This window comes from Anarrhichthys ocellatus, unplaced genomic scaffold, assembly GCF_004355925.1.
Source record: "Anarrhichthys ocellatus isolate YVR2014 unplaced genomic scaffold, GSC_Weel_1.0 scaffold60, whole genome shotgun sequence".
Lineage (NCBI taxonomy): Eukaryota > Metazoa > Chordata > Actinopteri > Perciformes > Anarhichadidae > Anarrhichthys > Anarrhichthys ocellatus.
This window is the reverse complement of record NW_022280090.1, coordinates 1,815,470-1,841,947: the sequence shown is the minus strand read 5'-3', so window position 1 is coordinate 1,841,947 and position 26,478 is coordinate 1,815,470. Positions and strand designations below refer to the sequence as shown.

Sequence of the window (26,478 nt, the reverse complement as noted above, 5' to 3'; positions counted from 1 at the left end):
AGAGAGAGAGAGAGAGAGAGAGAGAGAGAGAGAGAGAGAGAGAGAGATTTTCATCCAACCTCCGTTTTTTTCCAGAGCCTATCTCTGCTCCACGGCTCTGCTCAGCTCCCTATTGTTTAAACAGGGAGGGAAAAAAGAACACTCCGCTTGTTCTGTAACCGCAGCCAGAGAGTCTTCTTTTTGTTGTTGTTGCTGCTCGATCTTCGCCGCTCTGAATGCTGTATCCACCGTCAACTTCTCCGGTTTCTCCACTTAAGACTTGCGCTGCATCATGAATAGTTTGGGGGCACCTTTCAATCGCATACCTCTGGAATGGTGGGGATTACACGGCCGAAACCCGGAGAGCATGTAAACGCAAATGGAGTTTGGGATTTATTGCAAAATAAGGGAAAGATGACCGTCTTCTCGTTGTGCTTGCTCTTGTGCGCAGACCTACTGGATTTAGCCGTCGGTAAGTCTGACCATGCTGCCATATCATCTTCACACAGTCGGAACCGCTCGCGCAGCGCCTGCGATCGAATGCGTGCGAGGGTCCAACAATAGCCGAACTGTCAGTGGGTTGAGTGATTGGTATGTGACAGTGAAATACTCCGTGCCCATTAACAGGACGGCCGGGTGAAGGCGATCTGTGCCACGCTTGCCTCGTGCCAACTTTCCGTGCCAACCAAGTCGTGGAGGAGAGAAATTCATGAATAAATGCTCGTATTCAGTTCAGGGCTGCTGTTGGTGCGTTCAAAAGGAAATGCAAGAAGAGGGTTAGCAGGAGGCCTAGTCATGTATTAAGTGTTAATTCATCTGCATTGACTATCACGAGCGTGCATGACAGCACCTACTGCTGAGGCACAACTAAACCACGCCGAAGCGCGCTCCTCGGCGTCCTGGTCACCGTGGATTTTGCACACCACACAGCGCCTGCACGGGCTCAACTGATTTTAAAGTTGTTGCCATGAAAAAAAAAAACATTGAAGTGCAGATTTCTGCTTTCAGTGTAGCCTGTGCGCGCTGCTCCACACAGCGGTGGCATCAGTGTCGCGTGTTTTCCCTCCGTTCTCCGTTGACGCGTTAAGATGTTAGAGGATGAAAAAAAAACCCCAGCATTAATCATCCCACATGAGAGATCTGGATTTGAAATATAAAAGCCAATCCTGTAGAAGACAGACTGATAGATCTAGATAATGTAGGCTACACATTTTATTTCGGGAGGCAGTGGTGATGGGACTGGGGATGTTATACTGCAATTTAAGAGAAGCCAGTAGGCTATTATCTGTTTGCAACAGATAAGGACCTGGTGGCAGTCATTTCCCCCCCATTGCTCTTACGATATTGCTCGTCCTCACATATGGCATTTTGCAGAGGCACTTTGTTTTCTGCATGGTGTCATACATCAATTACATCATGCATTGAGACTGCACTGCAAGCACTTGATTCCCTTACGGAGGAATATGGAAAGGCTCACAGTCGGTGCACTTGTGGTGTTTGAAGGACTTCAGAAGAGAGTTCACTTCTGGCTATACAACATCAGAGCGGCATGCCTTACGAACTAACCTGTTCACCTGCGCTATTAGCTGGGGATTTTCTTGTTCTGAAGTGTTTTTGACCTTCGCTGACCCGCATAGGAAATCATTACGCCGGTCAGGCTTAAAATTATGTTAAGTGATAAAATGCCTCCTGGTCTGTCCTCCTCAGATGATGCTGAACTACACACGGGCCTCATGTAAGGCTTTTAGAACTACATCAATCATGCTCTTTTGAAATGTTACTTGGATTTATTTTGGTTTGATGACATTGCACAGTTGAGCGACTGTACGATCTCCCGTGCACGCGTTAACATCGATCGCTGTGTAAACAAACAGTGAAAGGTAGAATTTAACCAATCGATTGGCAGGATTTGAGTTGTAGTGACTTTTGGTCAGACTGCGTGGCTGTTTTCTCGCTTTGGTTGTCAATACTGTTTAACAGAATCGATTTATTCTGTGATTCAACGTAGGATTTGACTTTTATTGTCAATGTTTTTGTCCCCTAAGCAGTGTTCTTTATATTAAATGTCTGCTGTCTTCTGGATATCACTTTCCTTTTATACCAGTTTATACAATTTCCGTGTGTGTGTGTGTGTTCTAACAAGATCAAGGTCTCTATTTCAATGTGTAAACCAATGTTTTAAGATTGATTCTGTTCCCCAAAGAGAGGGCCTCTGGTCAGTGATTCCACTCATCTCTATCTTGAAATGCCGTATATTATTATTTTCCTCATATTTATCTCATTTGGGAATGAACCTCCTTGATACTCGGTTAACTTGTAGCACAACTTGTGCCATCGCTGTCTGCCAGATGTGTCCTTCCTTCAGAGACTTTGGCACAACTCACACGCAGCTATAGCCTCAGCTGGCAAAATGAAATAGTTCAGGATTCATGTTTGGCCGTGAAGCATGTCACAGAGTCACTGTTTCGAGAGCAGTCTGTAGGTGTTTCTCCTGGAGTTCTATTTTCACATAATTTATTCTTGCAGATGTATATGTACACGGTGGAGTCCAGTATTTCCCCAGACATGCAATGTAAAATATAAACCTACAAAAATAAAGATTTTAGTATATGTTGCTGTTCTGCAAGACCTAAATGGGCGGTGAGGACCTGTACCTTCATCTTCTTTAGAGCATCGGCACATTTCCATTGTGCATATTCACAACTTGTAGCTGTGTCTTCAGCCTCCAGTGCACCTGCTACATCTGGTTGACTTCTGCAAACATCAGTGCAGACACACCATTATCTGGATTGATCTCACGGGAGTGCTTACTCTGGAGGTCAAACATTCATATAAAAATCCAATCCAATCACAGCGAGTAGAACAGCATCGGGTCCTGAATCCACAAGGATTACTTCATTCTCTGAACTTCAGGAACATCTAACATCTCGATAAGTTAAACCATTCCTGTTGGTTTCAGAAATTGTTTGACATTTTACGCTGACTCGCTTTCTTGCCAAGATTTAAATGAGCAGATTGATACCATTCTCATTCTAAAATATAAGGCTGCAGTCAGCAGTAGCTTAGCTTAGCATAAAGACTGGAAGCAGGGGAAACAACTAGCCGGGCTCTGCCTGGAGGAAACAAGATCTGCCCCTCTCTAAAGCTCACTGATGAACGTCTTATATCTTGTTTCCTTTTATCTGACAAAAAAAAAGATGTAAAAAGTTACACAGGGTTATTTATGGACAATTTACAGGCAGGGAGCAGCGACTTCCTGAGGTCTTTGCTCACCGCACAGTGACAACAAGACTTTAGGGAATTAGAATTGAAAATAAGAAAGAATACAGCTCTTAGCTCTCAGAAATAGTCTGACACATGAATCCCCAATAAACGACAACTGAACTGCCTATTAACTATGAAATGAAGATGGTGATGACCTGATATCTTGACACGAAACGCATACCAGGCAGGTGTCTGTGTGTGTGTGTGTGTGTGTGTGTGAGGCTAATCACAATTGCTGCTGTGAGATCTCTTGCTGCTGTTCAAGAGATAGTTTATATAGTTCACCGTTAAGTTTGATTTATGACTTCTAGTTGGGGAGAAATTAATAAATCCCACACCGTAGAATTTAATTGGGATGAAATAGTGTTATTCTTCCTGTTTCAGTTAGAGCGGATGGGCTTTTTGCTGCAGTCCCGTTTGTGATTTCGTGGATTGGAGGGATGCATTTCATACCTTAAGGTGTGTTTCGGTTAGCTTGATGTTGGTTGTTTTTAGTCCCGACAGACTTTACCTCCACCATCCCCCAAAAAAGAAAGAAAAAGATCCATTGGAATAAGTTGGCACAAGGTGGTACTGTATTACTGTTTGTTTGACAATGCCTTTTAGACTTGCTTCCCAGGGCATCAGAGATTCCTCTGAGATATTAAGATGTACAAATAAGAGTGTTCAGAATTGAATTGAAACTACATCCAATTTCAGCTTTTTGACACTTTTTCTCCGGCTCCGTCTCTGGCTGAGACCATTTTCTCAGATCAGTCTTACCTAATAGAAATCAAAGTATCTCTAATGCTCTCTCTCATTTCCCCCTTTTTAGAGCAATCTGTGGATGAAGTGTCTTACACAGTAATACTAGATATGTCCTGCATAATTCTTACTGAAGATAATGTTTTTCTCGAAACCCTCATGAATAAAATCCGTCCTTGTTTATTCTCACAGCAAGTGACAATTTGCTGTCCACTGCAATCAACTATGCGTCTTCCCTCAGATGCTCTTATTTATGTATCTTGTTTTTATATTTTTCCAATTAGTGTTGCAGTGAATGAAAGAAAACGTTTTTTTGTTTTTTTTGCATGCCTTGCATGTCCTAAGCTAAATGCAAATGGCGGATGGGAACTGCTTTAGCTTTGGGTGTGCAGCTACATGTAGGTTCAAAAAAGGAATGCAGTAAAGTACAAGGCGCTCTGACTTTGTGTAGATCAGCGAATGGGACAGGCAGGCTCTTACCATTTGCTACCAATGGAATCCGGTGGGAATATTACAGGGATAAGAAGCTAAATAAACTATGTCTGTGTACTCATGTTCACTGTGTCAAAGGTCAAAGGTATTCTGAGCTTTATGGTAAACCGACTTAAACAGCTCCGTCCAACACACTGTTTGAGTCATTGCAGTTAGGACGCAGAAAAAGGAGTCATAATAGGCATATACATGATATAACAGCTACAGGTAATTGGCTGTGGCAATTGAATCAAATGTATTCTTTCAAGTTTATTAAACCCTTCATGTTCTTCTGCTGATTCATCCCATCTATGGAGATATCTGTCCTCATACCACACAGCACTGTAAGGTTGGATTGTAGATTCCGGATCACAGCAGTGTCGACAGATTCAGCAGACACTGGATCTCTGTTAGATCTGATGGTTAGATCCGGTGCACTGTGTGACTGTCTGCTATACTGTGACGGCTGGTCTTGACTCACAGGAAGTAGGAAGAGATATTGGCTGGAAAATGGGTTATGCCACCACTATCTAACAATCACCAGGCTTTGCATGAGCAGTGCAGCTTTCAGCAGTTATATAAAATGATTATACCCAGATTAGCAGCAGTCTTCATTGTTTTGCGCTGCTATTTGTTTGGTCAGTCAATGTGACTGTTGTAAATAGTTTTATACAATATATGCATTTTTTTTCTAATGAAATACTGCATATACTTTTTTTGCAAGGACTGTCTTACAGTATGTGCTTTTGGCAGGAGTGCATTATTCTGAAGATCACTGCAAAAGTGCAATGCAGTCGTTTGATGTATGTATTGATTTATTGCTCACAACTCATGAGACAATTTTTTTCTCCTAGACCAACCTCTGCTCAATATACAGTACTGTTGAGACAGCACACTTTAATATCACACTATCCTCTGCAGCTGATAGGATCTCATTTGTCTGAAAACACTATGATTATGTATTCTACTGACATATTTGATGCAATGGTGAGTTCAAACAGTAAGGCTTCTGAATCAAGAATAAAAGAGTGCAGCTCACTTTGACCCAGTGACATGCAACGCAGTAACACAAAACCGCTTTGCGTCTCTGGTTGACCTTTCACACTAGTTTAGAGTACGTGGACCCGGAATTAAGGCCTCAATACCATACAAAAGGTGACCTCCTGCATCTAATGGCTTATAGGACCATTACTTTACAGCAGTGCCTGTAGACACCATGTGTGTGTGTGACTATACCAATTATCTACTTCAATAATCACCTTCAATTAAAGTATAGTTTTTGTTATGCTCACCTTTCAGTTGGGATCTTTTGTAACTTAAAAATCCCATTTAGTGTGATGAAAGAGCCGTATTAAAACTAGAAACAGGTTGGCGACCCTGAAGTGAAAGCTTTTGTTGAAGGGCGTCAGCCAGCTTTGTGCATGTCGACCACTGTGCTAAAAAATGAAATAGCTTTTTACTGAAAAATCTAAATGAACTCAAAAAGGTCTTTGTGTCATTCAGTCCCTGCAGGACGTCCATTAAATATTTGGAGTTGATTATCTGACTTTTGAGTTGAAGACTTTTACTGTAACTGCTTTAAGACAAGAGCACCTTTGGCTTCCGCAATGTGACACATTTCCGAGTGACACGTAGTATGTGGGTGGGATATATTTATGAGAGGGACATGATTTGAGATGGTTTACAAACGAGACGTGACCTGTTTGGTCTCAGACACCACCAGGCTTGTCTGAGCTTAACAACCCGACTGCATTTATGCAGGGATAGTGGAGTCTTTCCTTCTCTAAATTTAGTCAATTATCTTATCCCCTCGCCCTTTCCCTCAGAAATGACTTATATGTAATATATAATCTAAATTCCAAAGCCGAAACTTCGATATACCCAAGATATATGGATAATGATGCAACTAAATGCCTTCAACTACTCTACTACTACTACTACTTGCTGCAACTGAGACTGTACATTTGATTAAAATACGCTAAATTACAACATTTATGATACAAGTTATAAAGATATTCTCAGGCAGCCTCCATGTTTTGACCATGTTTAGGGTTTAAATGATGATTTAACAAAGTTTTACTTGAAACACAATTCATATCCATATAGCCAGGTTACAAATAACAAATACCCCAAAGCCATTGAAATAGTAATAAACACAATAAGTATTGATCAATACATATATATGACCGAAGAGCTCCATGTTATAAGACAGATAAATAGAGAATGCAAAGGCCATAGGGCTCAAACAGGTCTCATTAGATACCTCTGGCTCAGGGGATTACAACACATTGTTGCTCTCTGTTTCCCTGCAGTGTGTTTCGATGCGAGGTGCGTTCAAGTGCATTAGGACATTTTCACTTTCCAGCGATACCAAGTATGTTATTGTAGACTGACGGGAAAACAGTCCCGGGCCTTTTTGAACACAACTTGCTCGTATATTTACAAATTACAAATTTGTGCGATGTTAAATTTAATGTTAAATACTTCGTCACATGACGTACGTACAGTTGGTTTACAAATTCTGAAAGCTATAGGACTCCATATTTTCAAAACAGTACAGCATGTTTATAGCACAGGAGTGGACCCGGTTAACATGGCATGATGTAAAAAAATGATTATTTAATCAAATCTATTTTCAACATAAACCAAAATTATGTCCACGTTTCTTTTCATTCCCCTTAGCGCCCAATGCTGCACAGTGTTGAAGTCACGGATGGCAGCAATGACTTGTCAACAACAAACCCACAGTGCTGCACATCTGTTCTAGATGCTTTGCCTCTGCTTTATTACTGCACAGCAGTCAAAGGTTATTTATGTATATGCCAAGATCAATAAACAAAAAGTATTTGACTTTTTTACGGGAAGACAAACGAGAGGGATTTTGATTCATCCACAATAACAAAAAGGTTTTTAGATATTTATTGGTAGGAGTCTCAGTTGCAGATATCTCAAAGGGTGAGGTAATCCTTTAACTTTGGTTCAAACCTTTTCTGTGTTAAAATCCCATTGTGCTTTTCCACAGAGAGACTGAATAAACTTGTTATGCTATTATTTAACAAAAGTCAGACACTTTTACATTTTCAAACAGCAGCACTGAAACCGTTTTACACCTCTTAACCATGCACGCGTTTGCTTTTCACATTGAGGTGTGGGTGTTGGTCTTGGAAGAAATTCTGGCTTTTAGTTTCTTCAAAGGCATTCATCGCAACAGCGTGAAACCCAGAAATGTCTGAGACAGTGATAAGCCACATGTGAGAGAATAACATATTCAGAGCATTAGCATACATGCCAACTATCTGCTTTTCAGGTAAATGCGTGAAACCAAATCATCTCTTTGACATTCTGGATGAGTCAAGTGTGGCGTTTGCAGTGAACCAGTTATTGGAATCCCATTACCATAATGTATTAACAGCTGGCATCTTCAGCTTTGGGGTTTTGCATTCAAGATGATTTGCTGCCTTGGTAGCCTCGGGCCCAAGGGGTCGATCACAGGGCGTGCGTATCCCACAATGCAAATAATGCAACAGATCTGTAACCATCATGACAAATCTGTCCTCCCGCACTGAGACCACAACAGCCTCTTGCATGGAAAGTGGGGGGGAATGAGGGAAAATGTACTTTCCTTTGCAGATGCAGCTGAAAAGCTACATTTGTGTTTTGCGGCAGTGCTCCAAATTTGTATGCCTCCGCTTCAGCGACAGCCTTGGCCGGAGGCATTCTGTTTTGCATTGACCATCTCAGGTCCATTCTTGTGAAGGCGATACCTCAGGAATGCCTGCAGGGAATTCCTTCAAATATGGCAACAGACATCCACCTGGACTCAATGATGACCTGATGAGTTCTGGTGGTCAAAGGTCAACGTCACTGCGACCTCAAGTCCGACCCATTCTGGTGAAATCGATATCTCAGGAACGCCTTGAGAGAATTTCTTACAATTTTACACAAATGTCGAATTGGATGAAATGATGAAAGATGTACATATTTGTTGGTATGATCAGAGGTTGCAGCTACTGATAGATAAGTGTGCAGTTTGTGTAACCAAAAATCTCAAACAAACTGCCTTGATATGTGCGGAAATCTGTATCAGAGGCAAATATTAAGCAGCATGGTAAAATCAATTCAACATTTTCCACTGTGACGGCCTCTGGCTTTAAGCAGGGCCTGCTGTGGGCGTTCCCTTTTGCTCGTCTGTGTTGTCTTACAGGTCCCTTGTAGGCGGAGCCTATCAGTACAATTGGGAGCACCTGGCCAGTCTCCCAGGGGTATTTAGGACCTGCCTGCCGCAGTCTTTTCCTCCAACACCCTGTTTTTCGTTTGTTACTTGGTTGTTGTTTGTTGATTAATAAATGTACACCTTTCCGTTTAAAAAAAAAAAAACGGGACGAACTTGCATACATATATAAAATATATCAACAATTGCTGAGAGAAGAGTATCTGTCAGCACCTGTTTCTACAGTGTCTTCTATAGAGTCCCGATATTATATTTCAAATACAGGGAAAAGAAAAGGTATTTGTAAGTTGAGACACATTCAATCACCTTATTATTTACAGGAACAACCTGATACACATCACCAACTGGCTTCTTTGACCTCGAGAAGCTCATCATTTTTGATCTTGTCAACATCGAAGATAAAGTCTTGATTCAGCTAGATTCCTCTGAACAGCAGAAAAAAAGCAGTTTGTAGTTTCTCCATCGCGCTCGCTAAGAATGTGGCAGAACTTTACATACTGCTGTCATCCGCATACAAATACAAATTCTGTATTAATGCACATAATGATCAAATGATAATGCCTGTGATTGGTAAAGACAAACTAAAGGCTCGGAGCTAGGACGTTCAAACAGTGCAGTGAATTCCCTCTCTACCCCTGAAGTCCCTCTTACGCAAATGAAGGATGGCTTGCTGATGTCTTTGGCTTGCGTGGGAGTTTAAAGCAACTCCGATTCCCTCAGCAGCCGGTGGTTTCCAGAGATAGGAGGAAGAGTAGAGGAGCTTTGGTCAGTAAGGTCTCCCAAGAAGGGCAAAGTATAACTGGTTTGTGATCTACAGTTACCATGTTTCATTTTCAAACAGTGTCATATGTTCACGAACAAGACAAATGATCTGTTTTTTCATGGATACATCAGTTTGACAATTAAACCCTTTTGTCAAATTAGCAGCCAGAATAAGCAGGGACTTCTTGACAAGCTTTATCAGCAGCTTTACGATACTCTCTCCCCGCACTTTTTTCCACATGCTAATGTGGATTATGCGATTTTGCTTATCGTGTTTGAAACATGGCTGCTGTGTAATAACAATTGCTCTGCCACTGTGTCCCCAACATTAGCCTCCTTATTAAAGACTTTGAGAAGTGCCTTGCATATGATACATGACACTTATCTCTGCATTCATGGTTCATCACAGGGGGGCTTAAGATTCCAGGAGTATTACTGCTGTGCACAGATGATTTTGTCGTGAACAGACATTGTGATTCTTTGCAGTTTGCTTAATTTTTTTGCTAGTGATGTTTTTAAAGAACCTGAGCAAGTGGGATTATTCAACACTTGTCACTGTGACCTCAGTTTGAAAAGATAAAGCTGTCCTTGTGTTGTTCTGTGTTAGCATACAGTATATTTACAATGTATCAAGGATATGTTGTAAAGAAACATGGAGAGGGGGTCAGCATAACTTGTATTAGCAGTAGAATACATCAAACCTGAGATAAGACTGCAGATACAAAGTATATAAGAATATAACACGGAATGATTACAGTAGAAATTTGTCAGAGAACTGATTTTTTGTTTTTATAGCTGACCAATCCTTATATTATATCAATATATTTCATACATCTTTAGTATCAAAAGTAAGGGATCAACTCTGCACGTCCCTGTATCAGTATGTAGTAACTGTAAATATCCCAAATCACCACTTTGCCTTTTTGGTTCGACTCCTCAGTTCCTTATATTTAGAGCTATTCAAAGCCTTCTCCTCGGCAGTGAATGCAGCATCGCAGAGGTTGCATAAAAAAAAAGAGAAGGGAGGGGGGGAAGCTCTAATCTGCACATTGACGGGGACTCTATGGGGGTTGGGGTGGGGTGGGTTGTGTGGCCTATACATTTTATGACAACAGATTATTTACTCCGTATGAGCCGCAGAGATACTTTGCTTCCTCGGGACAGCAGCCCCACATTTTCCATAAGCAAAAGTATCTTGAAGCTATCTATCTCACAGACGCAGGTCTTAGTTTCAGAGTCGCTCTATGATGACAAGTCTCTGTGTTCGTCCTGTATCTGTCACTTATGATAACATTTATCAGCTAACTTTGATCCACCGCAGAACTTGTCTTGCAAGTTCAGAGAATTTAATCTCCTCAGCATGTGACATGAATTATACAATAATAGAAACCGCCTTTGCATATGGATCATAGCCCTGCATTAGACATGATTATTTTACTTCATGATGGGGCTTAATATTGAGAGGGTGCTTCATCTTCTTGGGTGATTACACTTAACTTTTTGCCGCTTGCTCCTCCATTCTGAATTTTTTTTACACAAAGCACAGATGATCTATTTTATTCTGGCCCAATAAAAGTGTCAGCGTTAATTTCACTCTGAGAGAAAAGTGTGGCATTATGCCTTTTACCTGCAACACTGATGCAGCACAACGTTCTCAGGACAGTGAAATAAAACATGGTCAGGGAGCAGCTCCTCGCTGTCGGTGGCTTGTTCGGCCGCTATGCCTGGAGGAATTAACCTGGAGTACGAGAGTTTATAAATGTGGTTTCATGGTGTGATTGTGTTTGTCTTCTGAACACAATCTCTTGAGGCATCAACGCAAGCATGAAGTTCCATGCTGTTTACACTTACAAACAATAGTGCTTAACCTTAACCTTAACACAGTTATCTTTGCAGAGCACAGCACTCATCTTACGAGGTTAACTGCCATTCTTTTCTTTTCGTTGTGGCCATTAGTCAGGATCTGGAACTATATTGAAGCCTTAACTCTCCATTTTATTTATCATAAAGATTATTTTCCCTCAGCTTGGGATATCTTTGGAATTTGAAATGTGGAGCAACTGTATGTCAAACCTGCCGGCCTTGTCTTTGCTTCAGTGCAACTGCCGACAAGGGAACAACCTCTTTATGTTTAGCCACACAACCATCCTCTAGTACAAAGTCTCAGGATTTGTTGCTTTGTCAAACTAAATGACATCACATTTTACTGAGCATGTACCACTGTGGAGCAGAGATATAGAGAGCATCTGCTGCATCACTTTTAACCTTGTGCCAGAGCTCACAAATTGTAACCCCAAATGCGTAAAAATTAGCACTAAACTGCTGAAGCATTGGCATTATAGCTCATCGTGTTGCTTTGCAGAACAAAGGCAAGCAAGTCTGAGACCTATGAGTAGATGACGACAGGGTGTTTGTAGTATTTTTCCAGGGAAAAGTGCTTGAATTAACTTTTGTTGAACATATCAAGAGCAACATTAGGCTGGCTGATTGTATGTTCATATCAATATGTGTGTGGTATGTCACCCTCTATAGTCCTCAGATGTATTTGTTGAGAATCTAAGAGAAGTGGCTTCTTGAGAGGGTAGCGTCAGCATCTTAGCAGCTCCATCTGTGTTGATATCACGTCTTAATAATCCTCAAATGGTTTATCTGACAGATGTCCAGTTCTCTGTAAAACACAGTGCCCTACATATACTTTGCTACCAACAGACATAATTAGATTTTGTATTCATACAATTTGATTCATTATAATTCATTTAGTACATCATTTTATGGCAAGTGCATTTCGAAGAACACCAAAAATATCATATGCTATAAACTAGCCTGAGACCGCTCCGTGAAAACACATTTCGCTACACAGCTGTACGAGTCCCCGACACAAAAGGGCCCATGCTTAGTTGCCATTGCTACGACTTGCCATTAGCTCTACCGCTGCTGTTCATGCCATTATATTTAGAATCACTCAGTGAAATGTATGTGAGAAACAGCGAAACAAATGCAGTGCTAATGGCACTAATTACATGCTCAACTGAGAACTCAAGATTATTAAAGTCCCAGTGAAACGGAAGTTGGAGCTTCTTTAAATGCTGTACTGTGACGTATCCCACAGTACAATGGAATATTTTGAGTGGTGTGAAGTTAATAGGACTGTGGCTCCACAAACACACACCTACCTTGATGCTCAAAGTTGCAGATTGCATTCATATACCATCTTTATTATAAAGCTTTATTTACATTGTTACCCAGACAGTGATTTACCTTGATGGTTTTAAATACTGCTTCCTATATTCCACTACCTATAATGTTGTACATCAGTTACTGAAAACGTCTGGTGCAAGAGCATGGTGTCAAAGAAACAACAAGATTTTGAGATTACAGTTGGCAAATAGCAGATTTTGGGGAGTATCTTTCTGGAGAAACCTTTTATAAAAAGGCAAAAATCTTTGGCTCTGACACAGCAGAGCAAAGTCAGCCCTCGGCCATGGATCAAGTTTGTGCTGAAACACCCCCACTGGATTGTGCTTAATCAAACTTAGAGAGCAGCATGGGGAAGCGATGGTAATAGGGAAAGGGAGTAGGCGGAAAACGGCCTGGAGAGCTGTGCACTCTAAGTGTGTAATAAGTAGATTGGCAGACTGGGAGTCTCTCTTTCCCAGCTTTCATCATGAACTGAAACTCTTCTGATTAACTCAAGGTTGTATGAATGATCAAAAAACAAACACACAAAACCACTCTTGATTGGTACAGATCAAGCCAATTCCAACGGATGCATGTTGGCTCTGATTTGTTTTGTGCAAAAATGAATGGATCAACTTCACAAATCTCTGTTAATGAAATACACACTTGCAGTGTATGAAAGCAAGCAATGTCTACCTAATCACATTATCGATCTCCCCCCTACTTCTGAGATGTTCAGGTGCTGGTGGATGGTTGAGGATTATTTTTGAACTTCAGTAGCGAACTCTTTGTTCATGCTTGGAAGGAAAACGTATTTTATTGTAGCTTGAGCAACACTCATTTTGATCTAGCCCTTCGTTTCACAATGTGTTTAAGTTATCTTGTCAAGCCTGCATAATGTTTTCAGCATATGTATTAAATGTTGGTTATGCACCTGTTTGGCAAAAAGCAACGTCAAAGTTGAATTGAAATCGCTTTCCTGTCATTTCGGCGGTTTGATTTACGCACCCACTCAGCTGCTCAGTTTCCTCATGTGGCTGCCTCTTCCAAGGGGAGCTGAATGTAAGAGAAAGCTCACATTAGGCCTTGTCACAGCTGACTAAACATCAGGCTACACTCTGCAGGATAGTGAGACCTCCATCATAGCGTGGTAACACTCGGGGATAGAAAACGCCAGGATGCAGTCAGATTTGAGATTCAATAGAGTATATTATCAGTTTTCTTTGCCATTTTATCTAATCCCCCCCTTTTTCCCATGCAAACCCAATGAATATGTATGCCCCAGCCTCAATTTTGCACAGCAGCAGAGCTAAAATGAGAAAAATTCAGTGCACTTTGACTTCAATGAAATTCAGTGGAATGTCCTTGATATCAGATGTTGGACATCTGATGCCAACATCAACAAAAACCCATGTTATGTAATTAAAAGTAACCCTGTGTTGTTGTTTCTTTATTTAAAAACATTGAGGGCAGTGCTGTATATGCAGAGCATGAGTCACTCACAGATTATAGCGTTGGACTGGCACTCTCTCTCTCTGTCGTTTGGTTTGAGGGAAGGAATGAAGGTCAGTGCTTTAGATTTATACAATCACATCACAGCTCAGAGAAAATGTAGAAATACGTGCCATTTGCAGTTTTTCAATTAGTAAATAATCTACTTCTGACTTGATGGATTCAATGAGATTTTTTTTTCTTCCTGGAATCTGTGTGATGTGAAATAAGACATCTGTCACCCTACAGAAACAGAGCCAGGCGATATGTGTCTCTCTTCTCTTCCATCCCATTCAGCCACTCTCCTGATGGGACCACACTGGCTGCCATCCATGTTCAGGATAATAATCTCAGCATATCAACGCAAATGAATCGTGTCAGCTGTAGGCCTAGAGTAGTCATAATTCCTAGTATTTTAACCATTCCATCTGAGGCTACACAGTACACAGTGGTTCCTATATTGTTTAAGCTCCACCCATGAGGAAAGACATCAGCTGACGTAAGGATTATACTGTATTATAAACACTTTTATTCTTCTGTTCATGATCATGTGGGGGGGCGGATCCTTAAAATAACTCTGGATGATAATGATACGCCCACTTGAGATTCAAGCACCACCTGCTCCGGTTAAAATCCACATTCTCGCACTATTTTAAATCTCACAGCTTGAAATAGAAACCGGAGATTTATGGCAAAAGCTGCTGTAAACACAGTCTTGGTCAAATCCTTTATTGCAGTAATGCAACCAAAGTACAGGCAAATCCCACTCCATCACACAGCGTTAAAGGTTGTGAAAGAAGGATGGAGGCAACCTGCTGCTTTACCTGCCATTCGATTCCAAACACATGCTGTCAAAACATACATTGAAAATAGAAGAAAAATATATATCCACATCACACTCGAAGACACATCGCTTCTCTCTTTTTTTTTTTTTTGTGTCTCCTCATCATCGATTCAGTATTAACAGTAGCTAGCTATTCTATATAAAACATCATTGAAAATGAACCAGAAATCACAATTTATTACATAATAAATGGAATTAATTAATTTCAATTCACATTACTGATTTTTCATTGGGGAGGACTTGACATGTTTCCTCCCTCGCACAGCTTATTGTGTGTCTTTTACCATTGAACAACAACTGTGCTTGCATTTGGCCTTCAGATATTTTGGGTAGCCGTTTTTTCTTTAGGCCGTCTGCTTCTACTCAGTGGTTGGATTGAATTGTTTTAAACTAAGATTTTTTTTTATAAATAAGCTGATGTTGATCCAATTTGACTTGACATTGAAACAGGGACCTGTTGCTATTTCAATTTGCAATTTCAGAGGTAATATCTTTGCCTCTTTTTTGTGTCTCTTTCAATTGTCACTCTGGTAGAATCATTGCACAGCAGTCTTTATTCTCCAACACAAAACTCTTCATACTAAATAACATCCATTTTGCAAAGACAGCAGAAAATCAATAAATGTTGCGTTTAGATTCTGATGATGGTTTCGGTAGTGCGGCCCACAAGAAATAAGAGCAAATTATTCAAGTAGTGCCTGTCAAACCCGGTCATCTTCAAATGTTATTTCTTTACAGACGGGAGGAATGGTAGCTTTAAATACCTTTTCTTCATCGATTAACTCACATCCATTTTTCTAGTAATTCAGTCTGAGCTAACCACTGACAATTGGTCAGTAATATTCTTACCAGTAAGTCCACTTATGAGGCTTCATGCAGAAAAAGAGGAATGTAATTAGTGGTTTCTATAATAAGAAATCAAAGGATATTACGTGACAGAAAAAAAGAAAACTATAGATTCAACACCTGCACAAATCTCCTTATGAGATATATATCCCATTAACATATTTCCATTAATGCAATACTACTTAGTTCATCAGTTACATATACTATACTAATTGCAATCATTACAATTACTTAAGTTGAATCTTTCACTGATTAAATGCTAATTCTCCCAAGTCTGTGCTGCTGTTAAAGCGGAGAAAATGTATTCATTGTGACGAATCCATTTCAAACTAGACCTGGCACTTTATAATACTGATATGTTTACCTTGTGTAATATAGTAATGGAATGTGGAATGTGATATAGCGGAAGGTGTTACAGTGTAAGGATTGAGTAAAAAAAGGAATTAGAAGTGGTGGATGGGGACAGGATTACAACATGTGACCAGAGCACGCATTCACAGCCCAGTAAAGAAGGTTACATCCTACAGTAGATTAAAAACTGAGAGGTTGTCAAGGACATAAAGTGATGAAATGAAAAAAAAAGAGTGGGTGTAATTATGAAGAGAGTAGCAAAGACAATGACTTCATCTCAATAGCCACTTTTGCAAAAGCAAGGTGATTTTGCACCAAGGTTATTAAGTGGATTTATACTGTCCTTGAACCCGCTGCCAAAAGCCAGTCCACATAACAGCACAATGAAATACATGATTAAATATATATCTTTTCATCATTTTGCAAAAGAAATATTGTGAAATTGTATAGATGCGGATAATTACAATATGTATGAATGTTTCAGCAATGGCCCATTAACAGTTCTGTCTACATATTTGCTTTTTTTAAATTAAGATTTTCATTCAATTAATTTATTCATCATATGGAAATAGTAAAAGCAAATAGCTGGGGAACAAATCAAATGTAGATTCAACAAATGAAGCAGAGACCATCGCTGTGAAAGAATAGAGACTAGTGGAGTGCATTGCAGAATGTTGTATTAATAATAATTTAGTGGTCAGAAATAATTACAATCTCCAAACAAAAATATGTTCCATCGTTCTTTTTGTGTCTGTGCTGAAGCAGCCATTGCCCATCCATCACATATGAGAACAGCACATAATAATGACAGCAATTACCACAAATGTCGGGGCATTAAGGAAAAGAAGCTTATGCATAATTGTTTTTCACGTTTCTGTACACTTCTTAACAAGGGTTTTGGGGGAATGAGATGGCCCAGTCTCACAGGAACAGCAATGAAATGAGAAACATCGGACCAACTGAACTGCAAAACGTCACATCTTTTTCATTCATTCATTCATATTGCAATCTGTGGTATGTAGCCTTCTGTATGTTTTCCAAGTTTGGCATAACATGCATCATTAGTCATCAATGTAGTTCTTAGTGGCTGAGGAATGTAATGTCATTTAGTTTAACTCTTGATTGATGTTCATGACGTCATCTCGTTATTCACAGTGTATTGACAATGTTCCCACATAAATAGGGAAGTCAAGGTGGATGAATGGGTCAACAAAGCATTGGGCGTTGACACGGGACATGTTTATTACTTATAACTATGCAATAAAAAGTTCCCCGAACTTCACTTTATTATTTCATCGTATCGTGTCTTAGTATCTCCTGGAAGACTTTTATACTCTTGCACCCGGTTGGTCACATGAAAATTGTCAGAGTTACTTGTGTAACAAATAGATTAAAAAAAAAAGAGCTGGACAGAAGTTCAAATCTTAGCTCCTTTTTTCACCTCCACACAGAAAACTAATGTCTGAATTGTTCTTCTAACATTGATTGGTAGCCGTTTTCTGAATGCACGGACAAATTATGTCTTGCTTATTAATGAAAGCATCAGATCAGAAAACACATCATGGGTCACAATGCAACAACGTACAGTGTATTTTGTTGTTAAGTTAGGAGGACCTTTTGATGAAAAACACATGTTTTCTCTTGTTGCTGTACTTTGCAATGGAATGAGCTCAGAATGGTTTCCCTTTTGAACAGAGGAGCACTGGGCCAGATTAACTAGTACACAAAGAGTAAAAAAGCAATTTGTAAAAGAGCCACATCAGTCAGAAGAGCAGTGCACTTGTCATCTGAAGTGCATCTTGGCCATACAATATTCTCCTACCGACCAATGGGTGGTACCACTTTTTCAACTCCTACAATACAAGTGTTAATGCTGCCTCCCTCCTCCAAAGGCTCTGCAGTGTCTTCAGAACCAGCTGCTTTGATTATTTTACCCCATAAAACAACCATTTTTCCTTTTGTGCTCTTATGTCTTATTCCATTTCCTTTTTCATTTCCTTAATAGACGGTGCAGTAACTTCCACTGCATTAATTTTATGCGCAGTAGAGGCCCAGATAAGTGTGCTCAGGTAGAGGAGAATTGCAGCGTTGTAAAAAGTTTGGGTATAGCTTGTGACTTCATTGATGAGGATTTCTATTTCAGTATCTCTTAACTGATTTTCTTTTGTTTTCCGAGGCTTGTCTCCACCTTTGGTGGAATCCACCACTGCATGTTTGAACTCTGCCTCAGTTTGCCCTGAAGCCAGTCTTTTTGCTTAATTAGCTGCTGCCTTGGTACATTAGATGCTAATTTCACACAGACTTTGGGCACAAACACCATGAAGACTATACAGTGGCATCTTCTACGTACGATAATCTTGCCTTTCATCTCATGTTTCCTTTGGTGTTGTCACTGGTGCACACACTTTATCCATGAGTGCTTGAATACTCTCCTTTGTGCAGAGATACATAGACCTTGGATTCGTGTATTTTTCTCAATGAAACTGTTAACAACAAGGTCTGCGAATTACTTCATCAAGAGCCACTGTGTCGTGATTTATGGAGGGAGATTTTTGAAAGAATTTATAAGAATTTCCAAATGTAATTTTTGGTGCATGCCACAAGTGGCGAGTCATTTTTGGTACTTAAAACAAAGGCCATTGAGCTGCTCAGTAGTGAATGGAACTTTCAAAAGCTATTTGATGAGGCAACTAAGAGTGAACATGTGTGAAAGGATACTGGCTCCTCAAAAACAGCACGTGACCAGTTAACCTTCCCTCGATCAATGAATATGAGTTTGTAGTTTCTCTTGATCTGGCACCTGTTTGGGATTTGTCTGGATGTGCACGCCGCTTCTACATTAGTGATTGCGGTTGTCACACAGCCAAGGCTTTGGGCTAGCCCTGTGGTCATGGCGAGTTATCCTTATCAAGTACGCAGAAATAATTAGTCCAAAAACCCTCTGCTCTTTCATCTTAGTCTCCTCTGAAGCCGCTCACACAGTTCACTTAGCATGATGCAGGCTACAAAGTAGTTAATTTACCGTAAGGCTTCCATACTGAACCGGCAGTGGTGAAGCAATCCAGATAAAAGGCCCTATTACCGAGAATAGAATAGAATGTCATTTGTATTATTTGTGTTAGGTTTCCACAACAAATACAACTTGATAATGGCATTAGTATAATTATTTTTCTATGATTCATGTCATCAGTTTTAGATAATATATAGCTTTAAACATGTATCTGTGCTGTCCATTCCACAGAAATGAGCCTGTTGTGCTGCCAATACAGTCAGAGACTGTTAAATGGTAATCTCAAATAGATTCCATGTTCCAAGGACTGCTCAGACAACACTGTGATGTATGAAGTCGCTGGCAGAGAAAAGGGCAGGTGACGAAGCTGTGGACTATTTGTTATTCAGGAGGGAAGGCTTACTCAGACTGTCCTGAGTGAGTAGTAAAGTCCCTCATAGTCCAGTCACTAAGGGGACAATATACAATGACAAAGGTCTCTGCTCTGAACTAGCTGATGATTTATTAACTAAGGAAAATTACTTATCCACTACCTATATCAGATTTAGCCAACCTGAAATGTTCACAGCACCATTGGAAGTACTTGAAGTAATGATAATTCATGTCAGTTAAGTGGTTTTCCGTGTGGCTTCCTTATTTGGTTAGTCACTGACCTTGGCAAGGACTTCTTATCCTTAGAGAAGTTGTCTCATTGAATGCCATCCGAATCACTGCGGTTGGACTGCAGAAAAGAGACTGCAATACAAGTTGTCTGATGTGAGAAACAGGTAGCATTTACTACCTTTGAAATCAGTACACGTTCTCACTGTTTGGTATTCTTTAGAAAATTGCATAAGGCGCTGGAACAAGTGTTACTTGGAAAGATGTGCTCCAAGTCCAGGGAACACTCTGCTCTCTAGCCAAGGCTCTCCTGCTTGGCTTTATTGTCTGTCCTCACTGCAAAATGCCATCTTGGGTTTTCTCCCTTTTTAAACGCTCCCCCATCACCAGATGAATTTCTGCATTGAACAGCACCCAGACGAAACCAACCAATTGACAAGTGCTCTGCAGCAACGAGTCAGCAATCGGTAATCAATAGAGATTGATTACCGATTACCAGGAGAACTTTTCCCAACCATCAGTGCGTGACATCTTCACTGTCACTTGATGGCACGAACAGCAAAGTTCGACATTCATGTCTGCGTGGTCCCTTGAGGTCAGTCACCATAACTGGGCTTGGCAGTGAGGTTGTGCTTCGACTCTAACTCTACATATCAGGTTAGTTAATAAGACCCAAAGGTAACATGAATTTCTCTGTGTGGCCCAGTGGGGGAAGTTCTTAATGTACGTGAAGGCCACAGCGGAAAATAATTCCTGCTGCTTTACAAGGTTCATGTTTTTATGGTGTTCTGGGTTTATTTATACGTATAAAAGGTGTTCATTAACTGGTTGTACTTTGAATCATTACCGTGTTGGGTAGCTAAATAAAAACCTATTGTGAAATGTATTAAATGAATGAATGAATGTTGGGACATGTTGCAGGTTAGTTTGCTCTGAAAGGTTGTGAGATTTGAACATTGGTGAGAGTGAAAAAAGGGTTTACACAGCTGAATGTGGTGAATTGATTAATGCTTGATTAAACACTAGGCGGAGGAGTCTGGTAGCCTAATTCCAAAGCATATGCAAATAATCTTGTTTTATAGATCGTTGCCTTGCACCCTTTCTCACACACACACACAAACACTGAACACTGTAAGTATGCAAACCGTATATTTCATAAATATCCCATGGCACGCAGACAGACACAAAATCAAGCACTTTCATTTCAGAGCGAAGTTATGTATCAGCAATCAGCTAGCACACACAATTTAAGCCAATCAGGTAGAATTTTTATTATCCAAACAGTTGCGCACAGAGATTGCTTTACGACAGGCCACAGCATATTCTGTGGCGGATTACAGTTTTCAGAGTTTCAGCAAGTGCGCAGCCTGAGGCAGTGTTTCCCAACCTGTTTCTCTGCAATGGCACACTTTCTATGCTTAAGCGCTACCAGGGCACACGGCCGTCCCATTAGCCACAGATGTGTTAGAAATTAGCACACATGGCCTGCGGATACAGTGTCACTCACCCAATGTGAGAAACATGCTTTTTTTTAACAAGGACAATAATACATGAGTAACATAATACAATATTTCCAATGATTGAGAATTGAGCAAGTTTAGGTAATAGCTAAAGATTTAGTTTTTATTCATATTTTGGAGTACTTGAGAAACTTTAAGAAATAAGATTTGATACCTTTTCAAATCTTTAAAAGGGAAACAGTATTGTTGCTGCACAGCATGAGCATTTGCTGAGCAAGTAGTATCTTTTTTTAATTTAATTGCAAGATACATCATTCAGTAGCTCTTGTCCTGCAACAAAATGTGAAACACGACAAAAGCCTTTCAAGTGATAATTTGTCATGCTGTGTCACGTATCCCATTTGCCAAGACTGTCTCATTATCCGAGCCTGAATCCATTTTGAAAAATCACTTTGATATGCAGTAAATGGGCATGGATTTAAATGTGTGTGTGTTCTTCCTATTTTCACAGTAAGTTGCTCTGATTGGCAGTTTCCTGTCAGTACTTGGTGTTCTCCTTTTTAGATTACGCTTTGAGCCACCCTGCTGTAATGAAAGCCGGTCAGAACCACACAGCATTGCTCTCATGGAGAATCTTTGGACAATCATGAGCTCTTAAGCAGTCGTGTGTAAGGAGACGGAAATGTGATGAGGTCAGCTCCGCCTCGTGCGGTTTAAACCAATGGGACATCATTTCATTAACTAAATCAATAATGTTCTGTGTGGTCACATATGTTGTTACATTTGCCTTATTTTAAGGCAAATGACTAGGCGACTGTGGCTAAGTGGATAGCAGGGCCGTCTTTCAATCAGAGGGTCGGCGGTTCAATCTCCGGCTCTGCTAGTCGCATGTCGATGTGTCCTTGAGCAAGACACTTAACCCCAAAAATTGATCCCGTAGTTGTGCCTACGGTGTAGAAATGTGATAGACTCTGAATTGTAAGTCGCTTTGGATAAAAGCGTCTGCTAAAAAATGACTGTAATGTAATTTTGCACACCGGGACGATTTTGTCCCTTTGCGATTATTCAGTTTTCTATCGAAGGTCTTGTTTCCAGATTGCCACCCGGAGTTTACAGACATTTGAATTATCATTGGCTCTAGCTAACATGTGGTTTTGTGTGTTGCTGTCATTTTTATTAGTTTTGCATGTTTTGGAGCATTACATTGCAGGGTAGTAAATGACAGGAAATTATTTTTTGAAATTGTCAGTTTGAAGTTTTACAGAAAGTGTGCAAAGGAATATTCTTTCAACAAAGTAATGATATATTTTTAGGACCGTTTTTGCCTGACTGGATTTTTAAAACGTATTTCTAATAATCCCCTTTTATCCAGCCATTGATGTCTGTGATGATATAAGTATTGATTGATGAGGATTACAAACACAAACATCATTAAATGTGTACTGTTGCTTGACATGAAGTCTAAATTCAAGATACATGTAGAGTTCCAGCAGACCAGAAGAAATAAATAGACGTTAGTATTTTTGTTATTTACAAGTCTGTATGGATATGGGGTACTAGGACGTCTCCATGTCAGCAGTGTATTCCAAAGATGACTTCAAACAGGAAATGTGATCGTCTCCAGGATACCATGTGCTTGCAGACACACACAGCCAATGTCATAACAGCTGAGGGCAAAATGAGATGGAGACAGTCTTTTCATTGGGCAGGATGAGTTGACACAGTACACAAATGTGTCCTCTGTAGAAGACGATTCAATAAACATAGAGGCTGTGCATGATTGCTTACCTCCTGATTAACCTTCTACATCCTATTTCATTTATTTAATTTTTGTCCATCTTGCTCTGCAGATGTCTTTAAATTTGGATCTGACGCCGTCGCACTTTGGAGGACAATAAGAGATAATGTGAATAATCTCAGAATATCTTTGGGCCAAGATGGAGATGTATTTCTCTGAAACACAATGTTTAATGACTCATTATTGCGGTCAGCCACTGAAAATAGATGAGATAGACATTTTATCCTGATTAACGCGCCTAATGGGTTTGCCCATAAAACCAAACTGTTCCTTCAGCGATGCATGCTGAGTCTCTCTCTCTCTCTCTCTCTCTCTCTCTCTCTCTCTCGTATTTCCAGGTCGATATTGCATACACTAATCCATCAAGATTGACAGTGATCATTAGAATAATAAGGAGAGCAGATATTTGATATGAACTCTCTTGGTGGCTGTTGCCAGTTGAATGAAATTGTCTGAGACACGCGGGCAACCTTGACAGCAGAAGCCAATAACTCGGTGAAATTCGTCATCCATCCCGCAAAAGTTCATTCCAAAAGATAAACTTTTCCATTTGCAAATAAATTAAGAGATATATGTGTTACTAACTCTGGCACACAAGCAGACATTGTTTGGGCTTCCTGCCCTTGTGTCTCAGTAGAGGCATAGACACAGCTGAGACTCTGTTTATGGGTAGTACATTAGCAGACATAATCTATATTTACTAAAGTGTTATCAACCCAGTGCTGAAGGCATAAACATCATTTGTTATGCAGGTAGCAAGGGTAAGGTGTGTTTTCGACTGTGTGTACTGCATATTTGTGCGAAGGCTGGTTTTCCAATGTGAATGTATGAAAGCAAATATGCATGCGTGTGGTTCAGAATTATGTGCCAAAGACAGCAAACAAAAAAAAAAATATATATATATATATATGTCTCTTCTAAGCAAGTTTTATTTTAGCATCTTATTAAATATTAGTTTGGTGTGTGCTTGCAACTCGGCTGCAACTCTTTGAGCTGCTCAACAATATTAAAACTACCTCCATTAATTGTGCAATGAAGTATTTTATGGAGAAGCCCATCACACTCATTGGCTGCGAGGCTAGAGTGAGATTTCTGAATTCAGCACCAATGTTTGAATGGAGCCATCTCATCATATCATGACAAAGGTTCACACAGGCGGTGCATTGGTAGTATGATGGAAGTGATGGAACTAATGTGATCTGTGGCCATTCATCTTCCAAGTACTTGTAAAGTACTTGGATCAGAAATGAAGCCTATCATGATACAAATATATTAATGAGCTGTACAGCAGTGAAACGGTGACACGGTGAAATACTTTTCCAATGGTGTGTTGAGACTGGAGAGGTGAAGGACTCACTTCTTACAGACAGAATGACAATGAAGAGTACACATGTTGCTGCTGTTAATGAGCTGTTTGAACTAGCCAACATGTCAGAAATCGTAATCTCACTTATGAATACTGTATATGTGATTAATGCTGCGATGCACTGACACCATACACACACTGCTAGGATCACCTTGACATGATCTTTTCAACAACAGACATTTCTCTTTCATACAACAGTATATGTGTTGGATGAAATATGGGCTCATGGGATTTTGCCTCACAGTCAGACTTTTTCTCGAGTATCAACAGTAGTTGACGACATACAGTACGTGGTTGTAATTAATGACACAGATACACAAATATATGAATAGTGTCTTAAATTGCAGCATTAATTAATTCATTTTTCAATTTCATTTATATTCATACATTTCCATGTTTACAGAGGTAAAATAAATGGTCCCATAGTCATGGGTGACATCACTGTTGCACAGTATATCGTTTCATTTTTTACTTTTTTTTTTCACTTATTAAGTAACATATAAGTACATTTCTAGTATTATTGATGATAATTATGTTGGTGTTAAGTATCTTGTTCATTTTAACCCGAAAAACAAAGGCGTGCTTTAAATGTTACTTGGTGTAGTGCTTTGAAAATTGAGTCGTCAAACACGTCACTTTCTTGTTGAAATTTGGTTCCAACATGCAATAATTGAAATGCCCTCCATGGTTAATTCAGATAGCCTCAAGATACATTCTCTCACAAACTCACATGCATTTTTACATTGCAGATGAATTAAGGAAACACAATGTGTCGTTTCAGGACTGACTGCTAAGACATTAATATAGATAACATGCATTGTGAGGATGACAGGCTGTTTGAAATTATCAAAATCACATGGTGCATTTAAAAATAGCATTGGACATGGCTTAATTAGGGATTCCTGCTCTTAATGAAATACTATATCCTGTGAAATAATGTGGCATGGTTGTCCTTTACATTTATTTGACATGAACCATCTATCTTTGACAGTTGTTTCATGGTTCACTGGACAGAAGAATACATTTTGGAATGCTTTTGGCTTTACAATAGCCAGTATCGTAGTTTTCTAACATATTCCCACCTGTAATGAACCAATCTCTTTAACTCATCATGTTGTGGCATTGTCACTGGTTAAAATGCCCCCTTATGTTCTCAGTCTTACTTCATAATATTTGAATTTGCAGTGATGATGTCCTTGTTTAGTTTCAAAAATCTACAAGTGAATGAACACACGTCTGGACATTTTGGCAAGAGTTTCTGTCTGTATATTATTTTGGTGGAATTGAGTCAATGTGACCAGAGAAGGAATACAAATGCTTTCTTTCTATTGATCGGTTGCAGAACAACATCCCTGGAGAACATAAAGGCATGACTCATAGAGGGAGTTTCCACATCAACGCTGGTGAATTGCATCTCCAGTTTTTGGCTAAGAAAAATCACATAATGTTCAATAAACATCCCTGTTCAAAAAGTGAATTTGTACATTTGATGTACAGCTACGCTATGCTTAAGTGCAATATACAACCAAAAGCCTATTCAACGTACTCTTTATGTGCTCTTCATTCCCTGTGAATCAGCCGCATAGCTATTGAAATAAAACCGCTATAGTTGAAAAATAAGTAGCAAGAGTTTTAGTTCCTCTTGTGCTGCATTCTTACCCGTGCTGATACAGCTGAAATTACAAAACATAACATTATTTTAAAAACTTTATATTTATATTGTGGCTCCCAAAGCTGTCCATTAGCTTTTGTCAGGAACAAATGGGCACCTGAAAGGTGCCGCTTGTTGTTTAGTCTGATGTTGTTAAGAAGACAATGATAAGGTGACATTTTATTTCCTGGAACGACAAGTAGGTCCACTTAGAGACCAACTTATATCATTCCAAGCCCTTACGCAAAGAAAAAAGAGAGAAATAAACCTCAAGTTCAGATGGAACATTTTAAACATACCATAAATAGTATTAAGTTGTTTGAATTACACATGTTTTGACAACAGCAACATGTGGCAGATTATTTTCAAACTCAGATATCAAACGAAATGTGAACTTTAAATACTTAAGATACTGAACTTTAGAGGTCTTTTT

General features: G+C 39.7%; 1 protein-coding gene across 2 annotated transcripts in view; it reads left to right on the top strand.

Moving 5' to 3' along the window:
* Positions 1-35: 35 nt before the first annotated feature.
* Positions 36-26,478, top strand: part of igsf21a (immunoglobin superfamily, member 21a) — a 176,657-nt gene continuing 150,214 nt past the window's right edge. For both annotated transcript variants that reach the window (XM_031871720.1, XM_031871718.1), the window contains exon 1: positions 36-451. In XM_031871720.1, the coding sequence (XP_031727580.1) occupies positions 313-451 (139 nt within the window). In that variant the 5' untranslated portion in view covers positions 36-312. The remainder of the gene's footprint in view (positions 452-26,478) is intronic.